Source organism: Dipodomys ordii, unplaced genomic scaffold (genome assembly GCF_000151885.1).
Source record: "Dipodomys ordii isolate 6190 unplaced genomic scaffold, Dord_2.0 Scaffold67, whole genome shotgun sequence".
In the NCBI taxonomy this organism is placed as follows: Eukaryota; Metazoa; Chordata; class Mammalia; order Rodentia; family Heteromyidae; genus Dipodomys; species Dipodomys ordii.
Window position 1 is genome coordinate 645,263 of NW_012267283.1, and position 25,160 is coordinate 670,422.

Here is a 25,160-nt window from a genome sequence, read left to right on the forward strand (position 1 = left end):
TAGAGGGGAGGGGAGAACAGGGAGGGGAAGGAGAGGGGGGAGGGGAAGAGGAAGGAAAAGACAGAGGAAGGGGGAGGGAGGGCGCTCCACTGCTCTGTCGCGCTTCCGACTCTGGCTCTGCGGTGGCTAAAGCCCTGTTGTCATCTGGCTGGCCCGCGGTGGGTTTTCTCGCTGCCTTTCCCTTTTGCCCTCCGGTGCTCAATATGGCGAGGAGGAAGAAGGGCCCGGGAGTTTCCCTGCTCGGGAGTGTCCAGCCGGCCGGCAGTGCCGGGCAGTGCCGGGCCCTAGGGGAGGACAGCCGGCTCGGGGCCCCGATGAGGCCTCGTGGTCGTACGTGTTCTTGCCTTCGGTGCCTTAGACAGCACGGAGACAAGTGAAGGCCGTGGCTTCGCCATGCCCCTGCCCCTGCCCAGAGTGGCATGGAATCAAGACAGGCGCAGGTGTAGGCGAAGCCAGCGGAAGGGACTCTAGTATGAGGAGAGACAGAAGGACTTTGTGGCTGTGGATTCTCTTTGCCTGGTGACTTTCACCGTGTCTGGTGGGTGTTTCTCTAGATGGCTCTACCTTCTGGAGAGGCGATATTTGCAACATCTGATGCTGTAGTAGGTGTCATTACTTCTTTCCCTGCCTCTTGGCAGTATGCATAAAACCCATCAGTGTGGTCCCACTGAATTGCTAGACTACGATGGCTTGAGCACAGCTAGTGATTAGCCAAGATCAGCTTCAACTTTTCCTTTTTTTGGTGCTGGAGATTTAACTCAGGGACTCTTCTAGGCTGTGACCACATCCTCAACCCAGCGGCCCCCTCTTAAAAGCTGTGCGGTGAGTTTTGGGAAATGAAAGTTAAAGCTGCCTCCTCGAGCCTCCTCTTACTCAACATTCTCCCTTCATTTACCACCTTGGGGAATCCAGTTTGCTGCAAGGCTGGTTTCCTGACAGTGAACGGTATGGGGAAAGCCTGGAGGCCCAGGGCCCATTGAGGCCAGTATTGCAGTATTTGGCCTAGCAGAAGACAGGATGACAGTAGTGATGGAGAAGAGGACCTCATGGGGAAGGAGCTGTGCAGGGAAGGACTTTATACTGGGTGGAAAGGAACAAGAGAACAGAAGAGGAAGGAGGATGCTAAGGCTTTGGGGACTGAGTGACTTGGATAAATGATTTTACAGGACAAAAAAAAAAGTTGGGAAGAAAAATGAGTTGATTTGGGAATCTTGAATTTGAGGCACTGTCATAGCTTTTGGACAGGTGAAGTCTAATAGAGAGTTTGGACTGTGGCTGATACATGTGTGCATGTGACCTGGATTGGGCCATCACTGGAAACCTGATCAGATTTTGAAGCCTGAGGAGAGCAAGATGCTCACGCTTGTAATCTTAGCACCTTGAAAAGCAGTGATCTGAAGATTGAAGTTCAAAGCCAACCTGGGCAAGAAAGACTGTGAGACTCTTTTAACTAATTAACCAGCAAAAAGCTGGAAGTGGAGCTGTGGTGAAAAACCTAAGGGTTTAGGCCCCGTACTGGTGCATGTGCACACGTACACACGTGTGTACACACACACTCACAGACTCACTCACAAGACCAAAGGTAGTCTGCCCCTGCTTTTCCCCCCACCCCCTCAGGCGTTCTACTTTATTATTTTACTTCCCTTTTGTATCCCTGTGGATCTTTTTGGTAATACTGAGGTTTGAACTCATAAGAGCAAGGGCAGACCATATGGCTGCAATGCACTCTTCAAAGTTAGAAGGAATTGGAGCGAAGCATTTACTTGATTTTGGAGGGAGTAAAACATGTTTTAGACTGAGAGATGTTGTTCAATCGAGAGGGAACTTGAAAATGCAAAACCAGATGAGATTGAGACAGATGGCTCCCTTGGTGCCTCAGTGGATAAAGTCAGGCTCCGAGTAGAAGTTGCCCCCCAGGAAAGGGAGGTGAGAAGAGGCCTGTTTTCTTCTCCCACAGTCCTTTGCAGTGTGTGTCTTTGCATCTTTTGGGCGTGGCCAAACCAGCCCTTCCTTCTGGGAAGCTGGTCAGTGCTGTCTACTTCTCTTTGTGGTCACACAACAGTTTAACTGTTGCACTCTGCTGCTCACATTCCCCGGGCTGCGGTGCGACTGTGAATGACACTGAGAGCTCCTGAGGGTGGGAGCTGTGGCTTGACTTAGGACTGTGTTGGGCAAATAAACCAGGACCACCCACCTGAGAACACTGGGGAAAGGCTGTGTGTTCAGAGCTGGCTCAAGCCAGGGAGTCAGCCCCCATCCTGCGCATTTCCTGGGGTCTCAAGGCAGGCAAGGTGTGGGAAAGTCTGATAAGGGATGTAAGGGTGGGCTTCCCATGCACCTGATCTGGGACTCTGGAGGTTGCTTACTAGCAGTAGGCAGACTGTGTGATTGGTTAGGGAATGTTCTTGGCTTTCTCTGGTTGGTCCTAAGTAAGAGCAAAAATGAGGGAAGTGCTGACGGTTCTAGGCAGGTTGCTACTGAGGTGGTATTTGAGTTCTGGACTAGGAGGTTATTTATTAAATTATGACACTGACTCTCACGGAGGTAGCCCCAGCTACACGATCCTCTTGCCTCCGCCTCCAAGTGCTGGGATTACAGGCATTTGCTACCACACCCGGCATCAGAGTTAATTTTTTTATATACACTCCAGCTAGTTACTGTTTGTACAGTTCGGTCTATCTCAGGCAATATGTCCCAAATTATCTTTAATTGGTAGGGAAGCTGTTTTGGGGAGTGGAGCCGGAGCCTGTTAGCCTGGGAGTGAAGAAAGGGTGAGAGGCATCATGGGTGGAACCAGAGGGTTTTGGTGGGTGGGGTGGGAGGGAGCCAGGCCCCAGGGGAATCCAGAGGCCAGGATGTAGAACCTGTCAATCCCGTTTCTTAACCTTTCTCTGGCTTTGCTGGGAGTCAGGGAGTGGCTGTGGGACTTGTTGGCTCTGGCCTGACTGGGGTTCTGGGGAGTCAGAGGCGGGGACAGCCTTTGCCAGTGTCACGGAGCAGCCGTGGTGGAGACGGTAGGTGTTGTGCTCACACCTGACTTCCTGGCGGTGCTTTTCCTGGGCGTGCTCTCCCCTCCCTCTCCGTGAGTCACAGACCCTCCCGGAGCCCGGCCTGGGAAGAGAGGAGGAGTGAAGCTCTTGAATGGTTTGGGAGAGACAAAGTTGCTTAAAGTAAGGGAGCAAGATGAGAATTGGTGAAAATCCCCACGGTTGCCTGGCCCGTCTTTTGTCTCTAGGACCTAATCCTGGCCATACTTCCATCCTGATCATCTTCTGAAATGGTTTATTTTCTTTTATTTATTTTTTTACTTTGAAAGATGTTGGAAAGAAGAGAATAATATTGGTCTCAAGTTCTGTTGATCCCTGCTTATTTATTTATTTATTTGGTGCCATTTCTGGGGCTTGAACTCAAGGCCTGGACACTGTCCCTGAACTTTTTCTGCTCAAGGTTTAGTGCTCTATTACTTTGTGCCACAGCACCATTTCTAGATCTTTGGTAGTTAATTGGAGAGAAGAGTCTAATATAGATTTTCCTGCCCAGACTGGCTTTGAATCGTGATCCTTAGATCTGTCTCCCGAGTAGCTAGTTTTACAAGCTCTTAAGAGCAGTGCAATTTTACTTAGTGTTGGAGATGACCCTGATTTTGTTTAAGCTTTTTCCCATGATTATTCAATGTGTTTCCACCTACATCCACACTTTTGGGGGACAGAATTACAGGCAGGTGTGCAGTGGGTTTGCCTGGTCGCACTGGGACTTAGGCGGGGACAGATTTCAATTCCAAGAGCGTCTTGATGCTCCTTTCTCCCCTTGACTGTGAACAGTCCACTCCTCGTCTCTTGGTAAGGCCCATCAGCTCTCATCCCACTGGGGCTCATGCGTGGCAGCCCGGTCCCATCCGGAGATAACAGGTTTTTTGGGTTGCTGTGGAGAGGAGGGCAGGCGAGCTACACTGAAAAGGTGCTGAAGCTGAACTTGCACCTTGTGAGTCAGCCAGGAGCGGGCAGGCGGGAGGGGATTCCCATAAGGTCAGATTATATGGCTTGCAGAATCTCAGCTCCTGGAGTGGATTTCTGCATCAGGTGGAAATAGCTCCTCACTTTCCTCATTCCTACAATTGGGAGTTGCCTAGCTATCAGCATTAGTAGCTTCATTCACAAAGTGTTGTTGGAGCACTAATGTCTTCTAATTGCTCTGCTCCTGTGAACTCATTTATTCTTTAAGCCCCACAGAAGCCAATAGGAGGCAGGTTTGATAGTGTTCTCATTTTCCACATTCACCGGAAACACAGAAATTGTCAAGACTTACACAGCCATAGTAGTCTAACCCAGGTTTTCTTAACCACCATGCCATGTAGATACCAGATCCCATGCCAGGAGCGATACCTTCCAGGACTGTTCCCAATAATAAGATCTGTGGAAATGGACATGTCCACATTGATTATCTCTCACATTGGGATGACACTTTAGAGTGCATGTGACAGTCCCAGGTCATGTTTAATCTGCATGGCATGGCTTACAGCTGGAGAACGTGCCTAAAATGGTATGACCAGGAAGCAAGAGAGACGTCGCCACCCCTGGCTGAGACACCATAACCCACATCCTTCCATTGTTGGCTGTGGGTATGGCCTGGCTGGCTTACTCATGGGCGAGTGGATGAAGGTAAACTGAGGCAGCAGTCCCAGCAGGGGAAGCACTAATAATGCTCTACTAATAATGAGCATCTGTCAGCTTTCTTCCCTCTACGTGTTAGAATTCCTAACTCTCTTGTTTCTCTGCCAGTAATTCTAGGTATTTCTGGGAGGAAATATCTGAAGGATATTTCAGATCCTGAAATCTGGGCCTGATACCTGGTCCTTCGGTTATGATATGGTGGCTGCTTTTTTGCTGTCAGCCACTGAGTCTTCCCATCCGTAACTAAGTCATCCTTGACTGTGAATGGTGTCCTGCCTCCTGACACGATTCTCCCATTGCTCTGTTGGCCCTGGAGTATACCTTCTCTTGGGTTATTTTCCATATCCCATTGGTCCCATAGCCATACGAGCTTTCAGTCTGACTGAAAGACTTCTCTTATTGCATCTTCTTCCCCGGGATTCTGGCCCAAAGTCCTTGAGGTTAACCTGCGTTTGCACCGCCGCCCTTCCTGAGCTCCGCCTGGGAGCTTCTTAGCCCTCTCCTCCTTGAAGAACCAGACCTGCTGTGAACTCTGTGTTTGAACAAGTTCTCCTGGAAGAGTCACCCACTGCCTTGAATTGCACCAAATTGAATGGTTCCCTGGGGATCTGAGACATTTGGCGTTAAAACTAGGAAGAGTGGAGGCGTGCCTCCAGCCTTTCTCCCCAACACTGGTTATTTTTGAGATGAGGTCTTACTTTAGTGTATTTATTTAGTATATTTAGTTTATTTCAGTTTTCTTTAATCACTAGTATAATAGGCATGTGCTACATATCCAGCACTCTACTGAGATGTCTTTGTGAACTTTTCAGTCTGGGCTGGCCTCGAACCATGATCCACCCATTCTCGGTTTCCCATGTAGCCAGGGTTAGAAGCATGAGCCACCAGTGCCCAGCTTGATGAATGATTGATTCCTGTAGGCTCCTTTATCATGGACTACCTTAGTTACTAGTTCTCTGAAGCTTCAATATCCTTGTTATCTACCATCTTGGCTTTTTTGTTTGTTTGGTTTTTAGATTTGGGGGGGGTGGTCTTACTATGTGGCGTAGGCTGATCTCAAACTCCTGGGTTCAAGAGATCCTCTTGCCTCAGTCTCTCAAGTGGTTTTTCATTATGATTTTGTAGTTGTTTAGTAGTTGTATATATGTGTTGAAACTCATTGTATGTAAGCCTGGGAGCTTGTTACTGCATCTCTATTAAATCTCAATAAAGCTGATTTTTAAATGTAGTTTTTGATATCTTTTTATTATGGTAAAATAGACACAAAACGTTACCATCGTAGCCATTTCGAAGCTTACAACTGAGAGACATCCAGTTCATATTGTTGTGTGACCATCATCACCGTCCATTTCCAGAACCTTTTCCCAAACAGAAACTCGGTACCCACGACTTAAGGTTTTCTCAAGAGGACTGTATTCGATCAACGATTTAAGTTAGGAGAATGTTCATCATTGTACGGTTGATCACAACTGGAGTTTACTAGTCTGTTTATAATTGCTATTATAAAATACTCATAGATTAGATACAATAAAGAAAAGCTGGGTGCTCTTGGCTCACATCTGTAATCCTAGCTACTTAGGAGGCTGAGATCCAAAGGATCTCAGCTGTTCAGACAGCCTAGGCAGAAAAGTCTGGGAAACTCCATCTTCCAAATAAACAATAAAGTGAGCAGGAGGCATGACTCAAGTGCTACAGCACCAGCTAAACCAGCAAGTTGATACATGTGAGAGAGGCTGAGAGACAGACAGACAAGCAGAGACAGAGACAGAAATTGATTTCTCCAGCTCAGAGTTCTGGCGGATGGAGTTGGTGGCTTGTTGGTTTGGCTTCTGGTGCGAGCCTGATGGTGGATGGCAGCGCATGGTGCTGACATCATGGTGAGACGGAGGTCACATGATGAGCCAGGAACCCCGTGTGGAACTTGGCCTGCCCTGCTCTTGCCTAACATTCTCCTCTCCTGAGAACAAACTGGGGTCTCATAAGGGCCGTGGTCTGAACGCTCTGAACGCACTGCTTATTAGATCCCGCTTCTTAACCCTTCCGCCACCTCACCAGACTGGAGACCAAGCTTGGGGTACAGACAACCATATAGGAGCCATAGCGCACAGGACCCATTATTTCTAGGATTTTGATTATGAACTAATAGTGTCTTCTGTTTTGCTTTTGGAGATGAGGGTCTCCTTTTGTAGCCCAGGATGCTCTGGAACTTGCTTTGTTCCCCATGCGGCCTCAAATGTGCAGTTTTCCTGTCTCAGCCTCTCAAAGTGTTAGGACTACAGGTGTGTGTCACCATAACCATTGGTAGTGTTTGTATGTCCTTGTTTTAACTTTTTTCTGTTTCCCCTCCAACACCCCGCCCCCCATCAGTGTGCTGACAACACAAGTTTAAGGATGGCATATCTCACATCAGACTGATGGAATGGGTACCTATGCCTACAAAGTCTACAAAAGGATCTGGCAGATGCCATGTATTAAAATGCTACTGTTACTTATATTTAACCCATAGGGGTGGCCATTTTGGCACCGAGGCTCATCTTCATGTCCACTCAAATCTGGAGTCTGGTTCATTTTCAGCAAACTTTGTCTTAATACTAGCCTGGGCTCTGGGCATAGGTCTATTTTTGGTAAACATGCTCAGTGGAAGAGGATATGATTAGTGTTCAAGAGTCTCTGGCTTCCATCTTAAAGCCCACCAAAAAGAAAGCCATAAACAGCCAGGCACCAGTGGCTCACGCCTGTTATTCTAGCTACTCATGAGGCTGAGATCTGAGGATCTCAGTTCAAAGCCAGCCCAGGCAGGAAAGGCCATAAGACTCATCTTCAACTAACTACCAGAAAGCCAGAAGTGGGCTGTGGCTCATTGTGATAGATTGCTAGCCTTGAGTGAAAGGGCTCAAGGACAGTGCCCAGGCCTTGAGTTCAAGCCCTATGACCAACAAAAAATAAATAAAATTAGAAAGCCATAAACAAGAACCAGATCTGTTGAACCAGGTCATTGAAATTTCATTTCTGTCATTTATGACAAGGAGTCAGCGATTCTAGTTCTTTCTCTCTGCACAGGTGATCACCACGTGTCAGTGTCTCTTCTATTTTCTGAAATGTTGTTGACATTCTTTGTCTATTCCCATTTCTGTTCCAGGAGTTAATGCATTTATAGTCTTTTTTTGTTGTTGTTTTTTTTGGGTCCGGTCGTGGGGCCTGAACTCTGGGCCTGGGCGCTGTCCCTCAGCTCTTCAGCTCAAGGCTAACACTCTACCACTTGAGCCACAGCGCCATTTCCGGCTTTTTTCTTTTTTGCTTATGTGTGCTGAGGAATCGAACCTCGGGCCTCAGGCATGCAAGGCAAGTGCTCTATCACTGAGCCACCTTCCCAGCCCCGCATTTATAGTCTTTTAGACTTCTCTAGTCCTTTATGTGTCCTGCTCTCCTATTTTGGGGGGTGGAAAGAAATCTGTGGAGTTTGACTGGAAGTCTTTTCCTTTGTAGTTAAAGGCAATATTCCTGATATATATTTTGTTGTAAGCCCTTTTTCTTTCTAGTTTTGTGTGCTTGTGTATGCTCTTGCTGTTTCCTTTGCCAAACTTACTTGAGTTTTGACGACACTGTTGGTCTTTATAATGAATTGATTTGGGGGAAGTTTCTTTTAAAGGTCTTTGACTATAATTTCGAATTTTTTAATAGCTTAAAAAGCCTTTTCTAATTCTATTACCCTCCTTCCAGCATTTCTTATTTCCTTTCATTCCAAGTTTCTTATATTGAGATTATATAAGTGGCTACCTATGTTTTTTTCTCTAAAAAACAAACCATATTAAATTCAAATTTTCTGTAGTATGTGATCATATATTTGGTATTAAATGTTTCAGTTTTTTTTTCTTTTTTTGCAATTCTGGATTTTGAACTGGGCTTTGTGTTTACTAGGCAGGTATCCCTTAATCCCCCCCCCCTTTTTTTTTTGAGGTTGTGGGCCTTGAACTTAGGGCCTGGGTGCTGTCCCTGAGCTTTTCTGCTTCAGAATAATGTTCTACCACTTTGAGCCACAGTATCACTTCCAGTTTTCTGGTGGTTGCTTGGAGATAAGAGTCTCATGGCCTTTCCTGCTTGGGCTGGTTTTGAACCACAATCCTCAGATCTCAGCCTCCTGAGTCGGTAGGATTACAGGTGTGAGCCACCAGTGCCCGGCAGCTAAAGTGTCCAGGCTGGCCTTGACATAAACCCTCCAATTTATGCTTCTATCGATTGGGTGACAGGGTTATACCACCATGCTAGCTTTTATTGGTTGAGATGAGATCTTCTGAACTTTTTCTCTAAGTTGGCCTTCATCCACAATCCTTCCAATTTCTACCTCCCAAGTAGCTAGGATCATAGGTGTTATCTGCTACACCAGTCTCATTTCAATTTTATATCTTCTTTGTCCCCCAAATTATTTAGGAGACTGTTTTAAAAATAGGTTTCATTAGAGGATACTAGACTGATGTTTTGCTTTGGTGGTAGTTAGACAGTATTGCCTCTAGAATTTTTATTTTTTTGAAATTTGTTATATTGTTTCTTATGGTTTAAAATATATTTTCTAAATATTCCATTAATTTGGCATCATGTAGTGATGATTGGTGGTTTGTTCCATTTCTTGTGTTATCTTTTATCACAAAGCAAGAACAAAAGCAAGAAGTATGGTTTGGAATATTTAGAAATCTCCCTGCCTCCGTTACTTTCTCCTGTGGAGCTTCCAGAGGGCTGGGCTTTATTATCTGGATAATAATGGGGCCAAGACTGGGATGAAATTCCATACGGGAGCGTTCTCTTTATTCAGCCACTCCTGAAATTGCTGAGACACTGAGCATGAAATCCAATATCCCACATAGCCTCGGGTGGGAATTCTTATTTGATCTAAGGCCATGGAACTGGTCAATTTGGATGTTTTAAGAGTTGTAGTCTTAAACATTTCTGCTGTTTTCCTAAACAATTAAATTGGGCCTGTTCATCCTGCCATGACTTGGCTGTTTGCTCCTGGACATCTTTAATACATTCACTTTTTCCTTTAAAGGGAAATGGATAGCGTAATTGGCAAATGTGTGCCTCTTCTCTCTGTTTGCTTTTTGAGTTGTAGCTCATTGCTTTCCAGATTAAAAAAAAATTCCATCAGTCAGTAAAAATACAGTGTCTGTACTGTGCTATAATAACAGATAGGCAAATGCCATAATTCCTGTCTTTGGGGCTCATTCATAATACCAAGCTGAGGAAGATAGAGCTGGGATCTATGTAACTGAAAATGAATGTGATTCGTAGGGGAACACACAAATATGAAGGGAGCACAGAGGAAGATGCACTTACCATTTGAGCATGGCGTTGCAGGTACTTGGGAGGCAGAAATAGGGGCATTGCTGTCTGGGTAAAACAATGCTAGACCCTATTTGAGAAAAGAAAAAACCCTAAGTTAAGAGGGCTAGAGGCATGGCTCAAATGGTAGAGTGCTTCCCTAGCAAGTGTGAGGGCCTGAGTTCAAATACTAGTTGTTTTAAAAAACAATGTAGGAATGGGCTATAGAGTTAGTGGGATAAGTTGGCTGGCTCTTAAAACAGGAGTAGGTGCCAGGTAGTGAAAGGACTGTGGACATTCTAGATGAAGGGAGCATTATGGTTTTAGCATGGAAGGATGACAGTAAATATTCTTCTACAGGGCAAGTACTGTGTGGTTGGGATTTGGGAGCAGTGAGGCAGGAGGCGTTGGTCAGGAGTCAGGCTGTTGTGTGTTGATTGACACATAAAGGGATCTGTACTATATTCCTGTATTCTGTGGACAGTGAGTTGCCATTGGAAGTCTGGAAGAATGAAATTAGATCTGACCTAATCTGTGTATGTCTTTTTTTCTCTTTTTTTTCTCTTTCTTTCTTTTTTTCTTCCTTCCTTTCTTCCTTCTTTCTTTCTTTCTTTCTTTCTTCCTTTCTTTCTTTCTTTCTTTCTTTCTGTCTGTCTGTCTTTCTGTCTTTCTCTCTGTCTTTCTGTTTTTCTTTCTTTCTTTCTTTTTTTGTCCATTGTGGGACTTGAACTCTGGGCCTGGGTGCTGTCCCTCAGCTCTTCAGCTCAAGGCTAGTGCTCTACACTTGAGCCACAGTGCCACTTCCAGTTTTTTTTCTTCTGGTGGTTTTATTGGAGATAAGAGTCTCACAGACTTTTCTGTCCAGGCTGGCTTTGAACCACGATCCTCTGATCTCAGCCTCCTGAGTAGCTAGGATTACAGGAGTAAGCCACCGGCCCCTGGGTTCCCTCTTTCTTTTTCTCTCTTTCTTTCTTTCTTCCTTCCTTTCTTTTTTTTTAAATAAGTTTTTTATTGTGAAAATACTGTACAGAGGGGTTATAATCACATGAGCAAGGTAATGAGTACATTTGTTATCAAGCATTGTTGCCTCCTCCTTTGTTTTTCCCCTACCATCCCTTCCCTCCCATCTCCACAACTACGCCCTCCCACACCTAAATTGTAAAGTTTATTTTTTCACATAGCATCTTGTACATCTCATTATTGCATTGGGTCAACCTGTATCCCAATTTAAACAATTTGCTTTTTCCCTTCCGCTCCCCAAATTATACCAACATCAAATACAGTGAAAACGGGTTATACTGTGGGGGAGGGACATACAAAGCAACAAAAAAAATCACGTGGTACCTTATAAATATGTTAGAAACAATAACAAGAGGGGGGCTGGGAAGGTGGCTCAGTGGTAGAGTGCTTGCCTTGCATGCCAGAGGCCCTGGGTTCAATTCCTCAACACCACATAAGCAAAAAGAAAAAAGCAGGAAGTGGCGCTATGGCTCAAGTGGTAGAGCGCTAGCCTTGAGCTGAAGAGCTGAGGGACAGCACCTAGGCCCAGAGTTCAGGCCCCACGAGCGGACCCAAAAAAACCCACTTGTGTCCTTATCTTGGGGTTCATTTCGCTTAACATCATCTTATCTGACCTTTTCTGCTTGTCCCAGACATATACTAGTTATTGCAGATAAGGGCAACTATGGGACCTATGTTTCTTTGGGCCTGGCTTACTTCACTTAATTTAATTTTTTCCAATTCTTTCCATTTCCTAACAAATGGGGTGATGTCATTCTTTCTGATGGAGGCCTAGAATTCCATTGTGTAAATATAACATATTTTCTTGATCCATTCATCTACTGAGGGGCATCTGGGTTAGTTCCATATCTTAGCTATGGTAAATAATGCTGCAATAAACATAGTTGTGTTGGTAGCTTAGTATGGTCTTGTTTGTGTTTTCTTTCTTTCTTTCTTGCTTGCTTGCTTGCTTTTTTTTGTCGGTGGTGGGGCTTGAACTCTGGGCTTCGTCGCTATCATAGCCTCAGCTCTTCAGCTCAAGGCGAGTGCTCTACTGCTTGAGCCACAGCACCACTTCTGGTTTTTCTAGTGGTTTATTGGAGATAATAGACTCACAGACTTTCCTGCCCGGGCTACCTTTGAACCGTGATCCTCATCTCTCCCCTGTCCCCTCTTTCTTTTCCTTTCTTTTTGGTGCTGGTACTGGGATTGAATTCAGGACCTGGACATTGTCAGTCAGGTTTTTTGTTCAAGGTTGGCACTCTACCACTTGAGCCATATGTCTGCTTCCAGCTCTTTGGTGACTAATTAGAAATAAGAATCTCATGCTGCCCAGGTTGGTTAAAAACTGCAGTCCTCAGATCTCAGCCTCTTGTGTAGCTAATATTATAGATGTGAGCCACTAACACCTGATTTGACTTGTAGTTTGGTATTCCAGTTTTGCTTCTCATGGTCAGTGTCTACTACTAACTGAATGTGCCTCATCTTGCACTTGCCTATTTTTTTTAACACGTGTGATTTATGATTCATATTTAGATGTCTGTGCCACTTGCCACGAGCATGCTACGTGCCAGTCAAAAGATGGCAAGAAGATCTGCATTTGCAACTATGGATTTGTGGGCAATGGGAGGACCCAGTGTATTGGTAAGCTTTGAACTGAAGGTTACGTGGGACAGTTCAACCAGGAAACAAAGCTCTCCTATATAAAAGATTGGATGTCTTTGTGGGGAAAACATTAATATTTTGTTCACATGTTTTTATTCCATAAAGGTTTGTCAGTTATAATAAGTCTTTGTTTTCATGTTTGGCTGTGTCCTTGTTCTGGTGTTTCCAGGCAATAGGCCTATTGGAGATCATTGACCCTGAGTCTCGAAACTCACTGATGTAACAAATCTCAAGTCTCGGGTTTTAACTTAACAACTCCAGTGATATTAATTTCTTTTTAAAAATCTGGATGTAAAACTATATTAGTATCATAGAGACAAACCACAATTGGACTTCTTAGTTAATTGAGAAGACAGTGAGCTTGCTTTCAGCTTTAGGTCTCATTAAATCCATCTCTGAAGTGTTGTAGTTGTGACCTTTGGAGACCTAGCGGACGTAAGGAACACAAAGGCTTAGGCTAGAGGCAGCTGAGATGATTTTTGGTCTCACGACACTCATCCATGCCAGTCAGATAACACCTGGATTTGAGTTCCATTCAGAATGGGCATGAGTTTCTCAGCTGTGTGAGGAAATGTGACCATAGTCTCTTCTCAGCATCCTTGTTACCCACAGGAAAAATACTGAGAGTTGGGCCTTGTCGCTGTGGGTAGGCAGGAAGCACCATGTGGTGTTCTGCTACCCAGCTGTGGGCCTGACCTAGCTATGGACCAAGGGTTCTGGCATTGAGCTTCCAGGCAAAGGTTACCACTTTTACCTATGAATTGTTAGAGCTTCATTTGTAGTTTCTACTTAATTATGTATTCTATTATTATTATTATTTTGTGTCAGCACTAGGGCTTGACCTCAGGGTCTGGGAAGCTCAAGGCTGGCGCTCTACCACTTGAGGCACAGCCCTACTTCTGGCATTTTGGTAGTTAACCGGAGATAAGAATCTCATGGAGGCTGGAAGCCAGTGGCTCCCACCTGTAATCCTAGCTACTCAGGAGGCTGAGATCTGAGGATCACAGTTTGAAGCCAGCCTGAGTAAGAAAGTCCATGAGACTCTTATATCCAATTAAATACAAAAAAAACCCCAAACAACCCAGTCCCCAGAACAACAACAACAAAAAAGCAAAAGTGGAACCGTGACTCAAGTGGTAGAGCAGTAGCTACGAGCAACAAAACCCAGAAACAGTGCTCAGGTCCCACATTCAAGCCCTAGGACTTGCACGTCCCCTCCAAAAAAGATAATGTGAGTAAAAGCATGTGTGTGGAAAATACACAGACTTTTGGAGGGTATTGTGTGTGTGTGTGTGTGTGTGTGTGTGTGTGTGTGTGTGTGTATGTGTGTATGCAAGGCCTGAGGCTCGAACTAAGGGCTTTGTGCTTTTGTTTAGCTTTTTAACTCAAAGCTACACTCTGCCACTTGAGACACCTCCACTTCCAGCTTTTTGTTGGTTAATTGGAGATAAGAGTCTCTTGGATTTGTCAGCCTGGGCTGGCTTTGAACTTTCATCATCAGGTTCTCAGCCTTCTGAGCCTCTGGAGCCTGGCTTGGGGATGTTTTTTGAGTTTGCTGAAATTGAGTATAATTGTGGAAGACAAACTGACTTGAGGGAGCCATGGTAAAATAAAATATCAAATAACAAGCAAAATAACGAAATCCCAGGGGAGGGAGGGGGAAACAATTGTTGGGTAGATCAAGTCTAAAAGGAAGAGTAAGAAAATCTCTCTTAGGAGTTTTCTAGGGCAGAGCTGGCGCACTATGGCCCATGAACCATGCTCGACCCACTGCGTGTGGTTGTAAATAGAGTTTTATTGGAACCAAGCACTGCTCCTTCGTTTACTTACTTTTTATGACTGCTTTGGACTCTCCAACCATGAGTGAATGCAACAGAGACCATGAGAAAAAGTTTGCTGGCCCCTGGGCAAGAGGACAGAGATGGGAAAGAGAATGACTTCTATTTGCCCCTTTCAATTTCATGCTGTTTAATTAAGACCACTCAGGGCGTCCTCAGCATCTACATTTCAGGCCCTCTCCACTGGGCTAGCATGAGCTGTTCCTGCCTCACCATTAGCGCTGCTCAGGTTCAGGCATCTGCAATAAGTCCATTGTTTCCTGGGAGCTCATGAGGGACAACGTTTATAGTTTGATTACTGGATATAAAATCCTTCTCCTCTGGCATTCATGAAAGACCAAGAGAATGACTGAACTGGAAAAAAATGGATTCTGCTGGGTTGTTTCCCCAGGTGTATCAAATAAAATATATTTTTTAACATTGTTACTAGTGCTTTGAGACAGGGTTCATTTTGTAGGCCAGGCTGGCCTGAAACTTGTGATCATCCTGCCTCAGCCTCCTGACTGCTGAGATTGCAGGAGCTTACTACCTTGCCCAGATAGTTATTGTTGTTAGGATGATGATGATGATGATGATAATGATGATGATGATTTTGGTGCTGGGGATTAAACCCAGAACTTGCACTTGCTAAGGACATACTTTACCACTGAACTGTGTCTCCAGCTCTTAATATGTTTGTATGTAGATAGGAAAAAAGATAGATAGATAGATAGATAGATAGATAGATAGATAGATAGATAGATAGATAGATAGATAGATAAATTGTGTTTCTTTTGTCGCTTGGTATACTCCTACTGGTTGCATCACTGAAGGTCCTGAGTCTGAGAAGCGGTGTGAGGGGAGAGACTCTCGGCCAGGGAAATGACAAATAATGCTGAGTCCTCAGCACGGGAGGAGTCTGGGCTTTTGAACATGGGGTGGATGAGGATCCTTTTCTGTGTGATGTGTCTCTGTATCTGCAGATAAAAATGAGTGCCAGTTTGGAGCCACTGTTGTCTGTGGGAACCACACATCCTGCCACAACACACTGGGAGGCTTCTACTGCATCTGCCTCGAAGGCTATCGGGCCACAAACAACAACCAGACGTTCATCCCTAACGATGGCACCTTCTGCACAGGTATACAAATGGGGGCGTAGTGCTGGCCACCTGCTGACAGTGTCTTCTCTGTGGAGGGAGACAGGACAGCCTGTGGCCTAGGACAGGGACCTTCCTTCAGAATAACTATGATGCTGGGGGGCTGGGGTATGGCTGCAGTGGGTAGAGCACTTGCAAAACCAGAATAACTATAATGCTGAATGTGGTGGTGTTCACATGTAATCCTAGCCCTGCGGAGGCTGAGGCAGGAGGATTACAAGTTTGATAATCTGGAACTCAAGACTAGCTTGAGTTATATATGAGACCCTGTCTCAAAAGTTCTAGGAGCCAGGCACTGTAGCTCACACCTGTAACCCTAACTACTCAGGAGGCTGAGAGTTGAGGATTGTGGTTCAGAGTCAACCCCGGGCAGGAATGTCCATGAGGCCCTTATCTCCTATTAACTACCAGAAAACCAGAAGTGGAGCTGTGGGTCAAAGTGGTAGAGCACTAGCCTTGAGCAAAAGAGCTCAGGGACAGCGCCCAGGCCCTGAGTTCAAGCCCATATACAAAAAGAAACCTCTATTCACGTGTAGTACAATCATAATTTTGGACTGACACCTGTATTAAACTAGTGATTTATATGGTATTTCACTTCTATAACATACCACTGCATGAAGAGGGACAAAATGTACTTCACTCATCACACATGCTCATTCTTTTATGTTCATAAAAATAAACTCCAGAGAAATGAAAATTCATCTCCATAAACTTATACTTGAATGTTTGTCGTAGCTGAAAGTGTAAACAGCCCAGATACCCATCAATAGGAGGATGAGTAAACAAATGATACATTCACATAGTGGAGTACTACTCAGCAATAAAAATATTTTAAAAATCCAGAGGAAGTAGGCCAAGCATGGTAGGTCAAGCTTGCAATGCTAGTTTCCTGGGAGGTAGGATCTGGAGGATCATGGCTCAAGGCCAGTCTGGGCCAAAAAGTTTAGGAGATAAGATTCCATCTCAACCAATGGTTGGCCATGGTAGCGTGCACCTGTTATTCCAGAGACAGAGAAGCATAATGCCTGAGCACGATTGCTTGCATGTGTCATTAAGCTGTGTATCAAACAGGATCACAGTGCAGGCCAGCTCAGGCATAAAGTACAACTATATTAAAAAAAAAAAAGACCAATGCAGTGGAATTGTGCTCAAGTGTTAGAGTGCTAGCCTTGAGCAAAAAAGCTCAGGGACAGTGCTTAGGACCTGAGTTCAAGTCCCAGGACCAGCACACACACACACACACACAGAGAAAGAGGGGCAGGGGGAGAGGGAAAGAGAAAGAGAGAGCGAGTTAACCAATGCAAAAAGAAGTAGCTGAGTGGCTCAAGGAGTATAGTACCTGCCTAGCAAATACGAGATCCTGAGTTCAAATCCTAGTATTGTCAAGAACAATGGCAATTATGTGACAAAATCTTGAAAACATATTGAATGAAAAAAGTAACACCCAAAATGTTTATACTTAAATATCTAATTTGTACAACATCAGGCCAAACTAATTTTTTTTTTTTTTTTGTCAGTCATGGGGCTGCAACTCTGGGCTTGGGCACTGCCCCTGAGCTCTTCAGCTCCAGGCCAGCACTCTATCACTTGAGCCACAGCACCACTTCTGGTTTTCTGGTGGTTTATTGGAGATAAGAGTCTCATGGACTTTTCTGCCTGGACTGGCTTTGAACCACAATCTTCAGATCTCAGCCTCCTGAGTAGTTAGGTTTACAGGCGTGAACTACCAGTGCACAGCTAAGGTCAAACTAATTTTATAGAGATAGAAGTTTTAAAAATGGTTGCTACACCAGGTGCTGGTGGCTCATAACTGTAACCCTAGCTACATAGGGGTTGAGTTCTGAGAATTGGAGTTCAAGGATAAGCCAGCCCAGACAGGAAAGTCTGAGACTCTTGTCTCCAATAAACTACCAGCAAACTGAAAATGTGCTGTGGCTCAAGTGGTAGAGCGCTAGCTGTGAGCAGTAAAGCTCAGGGATAGGGCTCAGGCCCTGAGTTCAAGCCCCATGACCAGGAAAAAAATGCCTTTTATGCTGGGCACCGGTAGCTCACGCCTGTAATCCAGGCTACTCAGGAGGCTAAGATCTGAGGATCTGGGTTCAAAGCCAGCCCGGGCAGGAAAAGCTGTGAAACTCTATCTCCAATAAACCACCAGAAAACTGGAAGTGGCGCTGTGGCTCAAATGGTAGAGCACTTGCCTTGAGCTGAAGAGCTGAGGGACAGTGCTCAGGCCCAGAGTTCAAGCCCCATGACAGACTTAAAAAAAAAAAAGCGTTTTGTAGCATTCAAATCCAATAGTTCAGCCAAATAGCATCTAAATGTGTGTGTGTGTGCGCACATGTGTACATTTGTGTACTGCACACACATTGCACTGTTCATGCTAAGTAAGGAAGAAATATGTATGAGCCACTATGAGTCAGGAAGAATTGAGTCTGTAGACAGGATTCATCCAAGTAATAGCTAGTCTTTACTGGGGCCTTATTATCCGCAATTATATTGGCTTCATATACTTGGCTAAGTACTTTCCACCCGTGTCTTATTTAATCCCCACAAAAACACTTTCTTTTACATCAGAGGTTTAGATTCAGGATTAAGTGCAGTTAGTGATGTCAGTTGGTTAACCTGAGTCTGTTTGACTCCTACACTCACATTAATTTGAAGGGCTAAATATGGAAGAGTGGGGTCCTGGGTTCAAGTCAGAGCGTCTTGTTAGGTTTCCTAGCAGTGATCAAAATGAAATAATCCTGCATAGAGAATGGGAGACAAGGGCTGGGAAGGTGGCTCAGTGGTAGAGCGCTTGCCTTGCATGCCTGAGGCCCTGGGTTCGATTCCCCAGCACCACATAAGCAAAAAGAAAAAAAAGCCGGAAGTGGCGTTGTGGCTCAAGTGGTAGAGCGCTAGCCTTGAGCTGAAGAGCTGAGGGACAGCGCCCAGGCCCACAGTTCAAGCCCCATGACCAGACCCCCCCCCAAAAAAAAGAGAGAATGGGAGACAAGGAGGACCCCTCTAACGTCAGGCTGCTGGGGACATGTACCCCAGACCCCTTGGGCCAGCTGTTGTCAACAAACCATAAAGTAACGCGTGTTAACCAAGGTCTGGAGGTGTGGAGGAATCAGAGCCTTTGTTTGCTCTTGGTAGAAGATGATGTGTTAGACCCATGATGGAAACAGAATGATAGTTTCCTCAAAGCATAAAAGTGAAATGGCTGGCTACCAGTGGCTCACACCTGTAATTCTAGCTACTCAGGAGGCTGAGGATCATGGTTCAAAGACAGTTCAGGCAGGAAAGTCTGTGAGACTGTTACCTCCAGTTAACCACCAAAAAGCTGGAAATGGACCTGTGGCTCAAGTGGTAGAGCACTAGCCTTGAGACAAGAAAAAAAATGCTCAGAGACGAGCCTAGGCCCTGAGTTCAAGCCCCAGGAAGGCGCGCGCGCGCACACACACACACACACACAGACACACACACACACACACACACACACACAATGACCATGTGATCTCCCAATTCTCCTTACGAGCATCTACCTAAGAGAATGGAAGACAAAATGTAGAAGGCATATTTGCACACTTTGAAATAGCTAAGATGGTCACATTTCCTGTCAATTTTGCCATAATCATTGGTGGGCATGCTCACACAATTGAAATGTAGTGGTATAGTGGTTAAGAACATGGATGTTAAGGTACATACTAGTTTTGAATCCTGTAGTTTCAGCTCTTAGCTGTGTGTATAATTACCTTTGGACCAATTACTTAGCCACTCTGGTTTAGGTACCTCAGAATGGGAGTGATAATAATATGGACCTCCTGGGGTTATTGTGAAGATTGAATGAGATGAAAATAATATTTAATAGATTCTGAAGTGTTTAGAACAGTACCAGGCATGCAGATGATGACATGCAGAAATTATTGCTGTTCATTATGATTATGACTCTGATTGCTCTGGGAATGCTGAGTGACTGTCCACAAAGCTATGTGATTAATGACTGGGCCACTAGCCAGAGGCCCAAGTCTTTTCCACACTCTGCCATGTTTTACTTCCTCCCTCCCCTCCTCCCCCAAATACATGGACTGTTTATTTTTAGAAGCCCATAGAAAAGTCCTTAATTATTTTCTTACTCAGTATTGTTTTGAGATTTTGGGGGCAGATTGATAGACTGTATCCCTGGTCCTGCTCTGTTGAATAACTTTATTGTGTAAAGATGCAGAAAACTTGCTGATTAACTTTACAGTGGAGCTACAGTGAGGACAAGTTTCCAACTGAATAAAAAGCAACATCTGACTAAAGTAGAAGGATGAGCCAAACCTCCGATCGGTAAAGACTTCTCCAGTGTTATCTATAATATTTGTGCCAGACTGATATTCATTCTGTTTTGTGTTGCTTATATTTTAAGAATCTTTTCATAACAATTCCCTAAAACTCTGGAGGTATGTTATCAACAGCTGTTTAGCTCTGTTGTATTGGTTTTATAGCTCCTTGTTCTGTATGGGCCTGAACTCAGGGCCTGGACATTGTCCCTGAGCTTTGTCACTCAAGGCTAGCACTTTACTATTTGAGCCACACCTCTACTTCTGGTTTTGGAGGTAAGAGTCTCATGGACTTTCCTCCCTTAGCTGGCTTTGAACTATAATTCTCATATCTCAGCCTCCTGAGTAACTAGGATTATAGGTTTGGCCCACCAGTGCCTAGTTTTGTGGTATCTTTGTTTCCTGCACACACATACATATATTACTGGCTGTTGTTTTTTTTTTTTCAGAAAAGAATTATCAGTGGTGTAATTCTTAAACTTGTATCCTAACATGTCATTTCTTTCCTTAAAAGCATGATGTTTTGTTCCCCCTTTCTTAGAACTCTACAAGCATTACTCCAGTACTGTATGGGTTGTAGTGTTTCAGACAGGGCTACTATTCCTTTCCTCAGAAGGGTGATGTTTTTTTCTTAAAGAGATCCAGAATACCTTTCATTTCTCCTCATATATACATATACATATATATCCATAAACTATATACATATATATAGAGAGAGTTAGTATGAAGGTGATATACAGAGGGATTACAGTTATATAAGTCAGGACTAAGTACATTTCTTTTTTTTTTTTGGGGTCCGGTTGTGGGGCCTGAACTCTGGGCCTGGGCGCTGTCCCTCAGCTCTTCAGCTCAAGGCTAGCACTCTACCATTTGAGCCACAGCCCCACTTCTGGATTTTTTCTTATGTGGTGCTGAGGAATCGAACCCAGGGCCTCAGGCATGCAAGGCAAGCACTCTACCACTGAGCCACCTTCCCAGCCCCTAAGTACATTTCTTTTTGGACAATGTCACCTCTTCCCTCCCTCTCTCCCAGTTTTTCCCTCCCGTCCCCACTTTATGTATATTTTTGTGGGTGCTGAGAATCAAACCCAGTCCTTATTCATGTTGGCAATCACTCTATCACTGAGCCCCAGGCTCCTCCCTTTAAACAACAGCTTCATTTAGGCGTAACTCACATTCCCTAAAATGTACCCATTTCAGTGCTACATTTAGTGTGTGTATATTCACAGAATTCTACAAACATCAGTACTGCTTTCAGGAGCTTTCATCCCCCAAGAAAAAGACCCCATACCGAGTGTCTTTCCTCTCCCCCTCTCTCTGGTTTAAGCAGCTTTGCATCCACTTTCTTTCCTGGTGGGGTTGGCTCTTCTGTAGGCTTCTTATCAATGAGATTATGAGATCCAAGTCCTTTGTATTAGACTGAGGGTGTTTTTGTTTTTGTGTGAGTACTGGGGCTTCCATGCACTTGTTTGGCTTGTTCTTTTTTGATTTTTCACTCAAGGCTGGTACTCTACCACTTGAATCACAAATCAGGTGTTTGGCTGGTTAATCAGAGATAAGAAATCTCGTAGACTTTCCTGATTAGGCTGGCTTTGAACCAGGATCCTCAGATTTCAGCCTCCTGAATTATAGGTGTGAGCCTCCAGTGCTTGGCTTAATTACCTTCTTACAACCAGCCCCTGAGCTGGAAAGCTGTTTGTCAGTTCCTAGTATTTTTTTTTTTTTTGGTGGGGGGGTTGGTGCTCAAGATTGAACCCTGGTCCTTGTGCATGCTAGGCAAGCACTCTACTGCTGAGCTATCCTGTACCCACCAACCCCTTAGAATTTTTCATTCTGGTTTAAATTGTTTTATGTTGTAGTTCTATTTTAGATATTCTGAGGTTGTGACTATCATAATTTAAATTACTATGTAATTTAATTATGTGTCTGTGTGTGTGTGTGTGTGTGTGTGTGTGAGAGAGAGAGAGAGAGACAGAGAGAGAGACAGAGAGAGAGAGAGAGAGAGAGAGAGAGAGAGAAATCAACTCCAGGGCCTTGTGCATGGTAGGCAAGCCCTCTACCACTGAGGTTTTATTTATTTGTTTATTTTGTTTTTTGTTGGTGCCAGTCCTGGGACTTGACCTCAGGGCCTTGAGCTCTTGTTTTTGTTTTTAACTTGAGGCTAGCTCTGTACTACTTGAGCCACAGCTCTCCTTTCAGCTTTTTGCTTGTTAATTGAAGAATCTCAATGTTTTTTCTGTATAGGCTCATGATCTCCAGATCTCAGCCTTCTGAATAGTAGGATTGCAGGTATGAGTCACCGGCACTCATCTGGTTTTGGCTTGTACAAATTCCCAGAAGATATTGACAAGAATTTATTGGGCACTGCCTATGTGTTCAACGCCTATAATGTGAAGGATATATAAAAAGAACCTTCAGGGAGTAAGATAAAATTCATGATACCATTGCAAACAAATGCACTCAAGGCTAAGAGTACGTTGAGAATGTGAGAACATGTCTCTGTTTTGTTTTGGTCTCCAGACATAGATGAGTGTGTGGTGTCTGGTGTGTGCGGGAATGGAGGACGGTGTGTCAATACTCCTGGAAACTTCGAGTGCTACTGTGTCGATGGATACTTGCCAACAAATGGACCTGTGCCTTTCCACCCGAGCAGAGATGGTACCCGGTGTACAGGTGGGTGCTGGCCTATGACTGTGGCTTCTTGTGGTGAGATTCTGTGCAGGGGACTTTTCCACACTGATGTCTAGAGTTCTGTGCTGGGGATGAGAGTGGTGATTATCTTTGTATGAAACAAACAATGGCCTAATGAAGATAGAAGGGGGTCATGTTAACAAGTGAAAATTAGCAAATGTCAGGGATCAATAAACTCCAGTGGTTAATAGATATCTTGGTTTGGGCCACTATATTAGCTGATTCACACAGCTGATTGGTAAGAATTGAACATCCCCAAAATGCCCCTGAAATCTATAAATCCCCATGTATCTCAATGTATTTTGCAGTTCAAACTTTTACTTTTTTAAACTAAAAGTGTATATAGTTAGTATGAATTAGTGAAGATCTTTTTCTTTTTTTTTTTTTTTTTGTCGGTCGTGGGGCTTGAACTCTGGGCCTGGGCGCTGTCCCTCAGCTCTTCAGCTCAAGGCGAGCGCTCTACCTCTTGAACTACAGCGCCACTTCCGGTTTTCTGGTGGTTTATTGGAGATAGGAGTCTCACGGTCTTTCCTGCCCGGGCTGGCTTTGAACCGCGATCCTCAGATCTCAGCCTCCTGAGTAGCTAGGATTACAGGCGTGAGCCACCAGCGCCCGGCAACAAGATCTTTTTCTTGTTGTTGTTAATTGAGATTTTTTTTTTCTTTTGTCAGTTGTAGGGCTTGAACTCAGAGCCTGGGTGCTGTTCCTGAGCTTTTTTTCTTCACTCTACCATGTTGAGCCACAGCACCCTTTCTGATTTTCTGGTGGTTAATTGGAGATAAGATTCTCAGGGTTAGCTGGTAGAGACCTCGCCTTGAGCTGAAGAGCTGAGGGACAGCGCCCAGGCCCAGAGTTCAAGCCCCACGACCGACCAAAAAAAAAAAAAAAGATTCTCAGGGCTTTTCCTGTCCTGGCTGACTTTGAACTGCTATCCTCAGATCTCAGCCTCTTGAGTAGCTAAGAAAATAGGCATGAGCCACTAGTGCCCGGCTTGAGATAGTTTTTATTTGAAAATATCCTAATAATACATCCTAGGATTAAAAATAAATAAATCCCAGACTTGTTGCAATATACATACTTTCTAATTACATCAAATACATTTTCACATCACAGCCCAGCAGAGATTTCACTTTAATTTACATGATAAAAGACAAAAGACGTACATGAAGAAGTCTGTTTTATTTTTTTTGTTTCCTGCATGCTATTATCTATGAAAGTGCAAAAGACCACATAAAGATAATCATAGGCAATGTGAGTAGAAATCACATAATTAACTTAAATATATATAAAATAGGATTTGAGGTATGCAAGGGAAATGGGTTAGAGGTAGGGAGAGATTGTGAACTTTGAACATTTATCCTCATGGAGTAATGAATTCAACATGCATTTATTTTCAGAAATAGACTGTGGCCCGGCCCTGGAGATCCCGGGTGGCTTTGTCATAGGAAACTACACATCTAGACTGGGCAGCCAGGTTCATTATGGATGCAAAGAAGGATTTTTCAGTGTCCCAGAATATACAGTTTCAAGCTGCACAGCCCTGGGCACGTGGGAGGCCCCCCAATTACATTGCCAAGGTGAGGTTTCAAAGGGTACCAGCTTCCAGTTGTTGACATTGTTTTCTTATTTTTCTCTGAATTTCACTTTGTGGAGTAAATGTGTTAAATAAATTCCATACATCCCTATTATTTTCAAATAGGTTTTCGGTTGGTTCTCTTGGCATTTTCAGGACTAAGAAGACCCTGCCATCTGTGTATAGTGATGCTTCCATCTTTTATTCTAGATTTATAAAAGTCTCATTTTTCTTTCTCTGTTGCTTTCTTTTCTTACATCTTCTCTTCCTTTCCTTTCCCTTTTCTTTTACTGCCAAAACAAACAGCAACAATAAAATTCCTAAAACAGAACTATTGTATGATCCAGCTAATCTACTGGTGACTATCCAAAGGCTATAAATTAGTGTATCAAGGAGCTATCAAGGAGATATCAGATTGTGTTTTCACAATAGGTAGCCAATGCTATCAACTTATGTGTCTATCAGCCGATGTATGGATAATGAAAAGTGGCACTAACACACACACATACACACATACACACGAATATTATTGAGGCATAAAAGAATGTTATTCTGTTATTTGCAGCAACCTGAGTGGAATAAATTAAATAAAATGAGCCAGTCACAGATAAGCACTGCATGTTCTTAGTTATATATGGGATTTTTAAAAAAGTTGATCTCACCAAAGTAGAAAATAGAATCATGCTCACTGGAGCCTAACAAGTGTTCTCCAGTAATATGGGGTGACTATACTTTACAACAGTTTTTCATATATTTAACGAAGAACTGGAAGAGAAGAATTCAAAATTTCCACCACAAAGAAAGGATAACAGTCAAGGAGATGGCTTGCTACGTTCCCTGATGTCACCATGCCCCATTAGCAGATGCCCCATAAATAGGGAAAGTTACATGTCAATTTAGAAAAAGGAAACGCAGCATCATGCACATGTAAGAAGCATCTAAGGATTTATAGAGTGAACTCCATGGGA

At 44.0% G+C, this 25,160-nt stretch overlaps 1 protein-coding gene across 1 annotated transcript in view; it reads left to right on the forward strand.

The window, feature by feature from the left end:
- Window positions 1-203: 203 nt before the first annotated feature.
- Susd1 (sushi domain containing 1) overlaps window positions 204-25,160 on the forward strand; it is a 98,092-nt gene continuing 73,135 nt past the window's right edge. Inside the window, exons 1-5 of the mRNA XM_013023220.1 lie at window positions 204-330; window positions 12,519-12,626; window positions 15,448-15,603; window positions 22,449-22,601; window positions 24,017-24,196. Coding sequence (XP_012878674.1) covers window positions 204-330; window positions 12,519-12,626; window positions 15,448-15,603; window positions 22,449-22,601; window positions 24,017-24,196 — 724 coding nt within the window. The remainder of the gene's footprint in view (window positions 331-12,518; window positions 12,627-15,447; window positions 15,604-22,448; window positions 22,602-24,016; window positions 24,197-25,160) is intronic.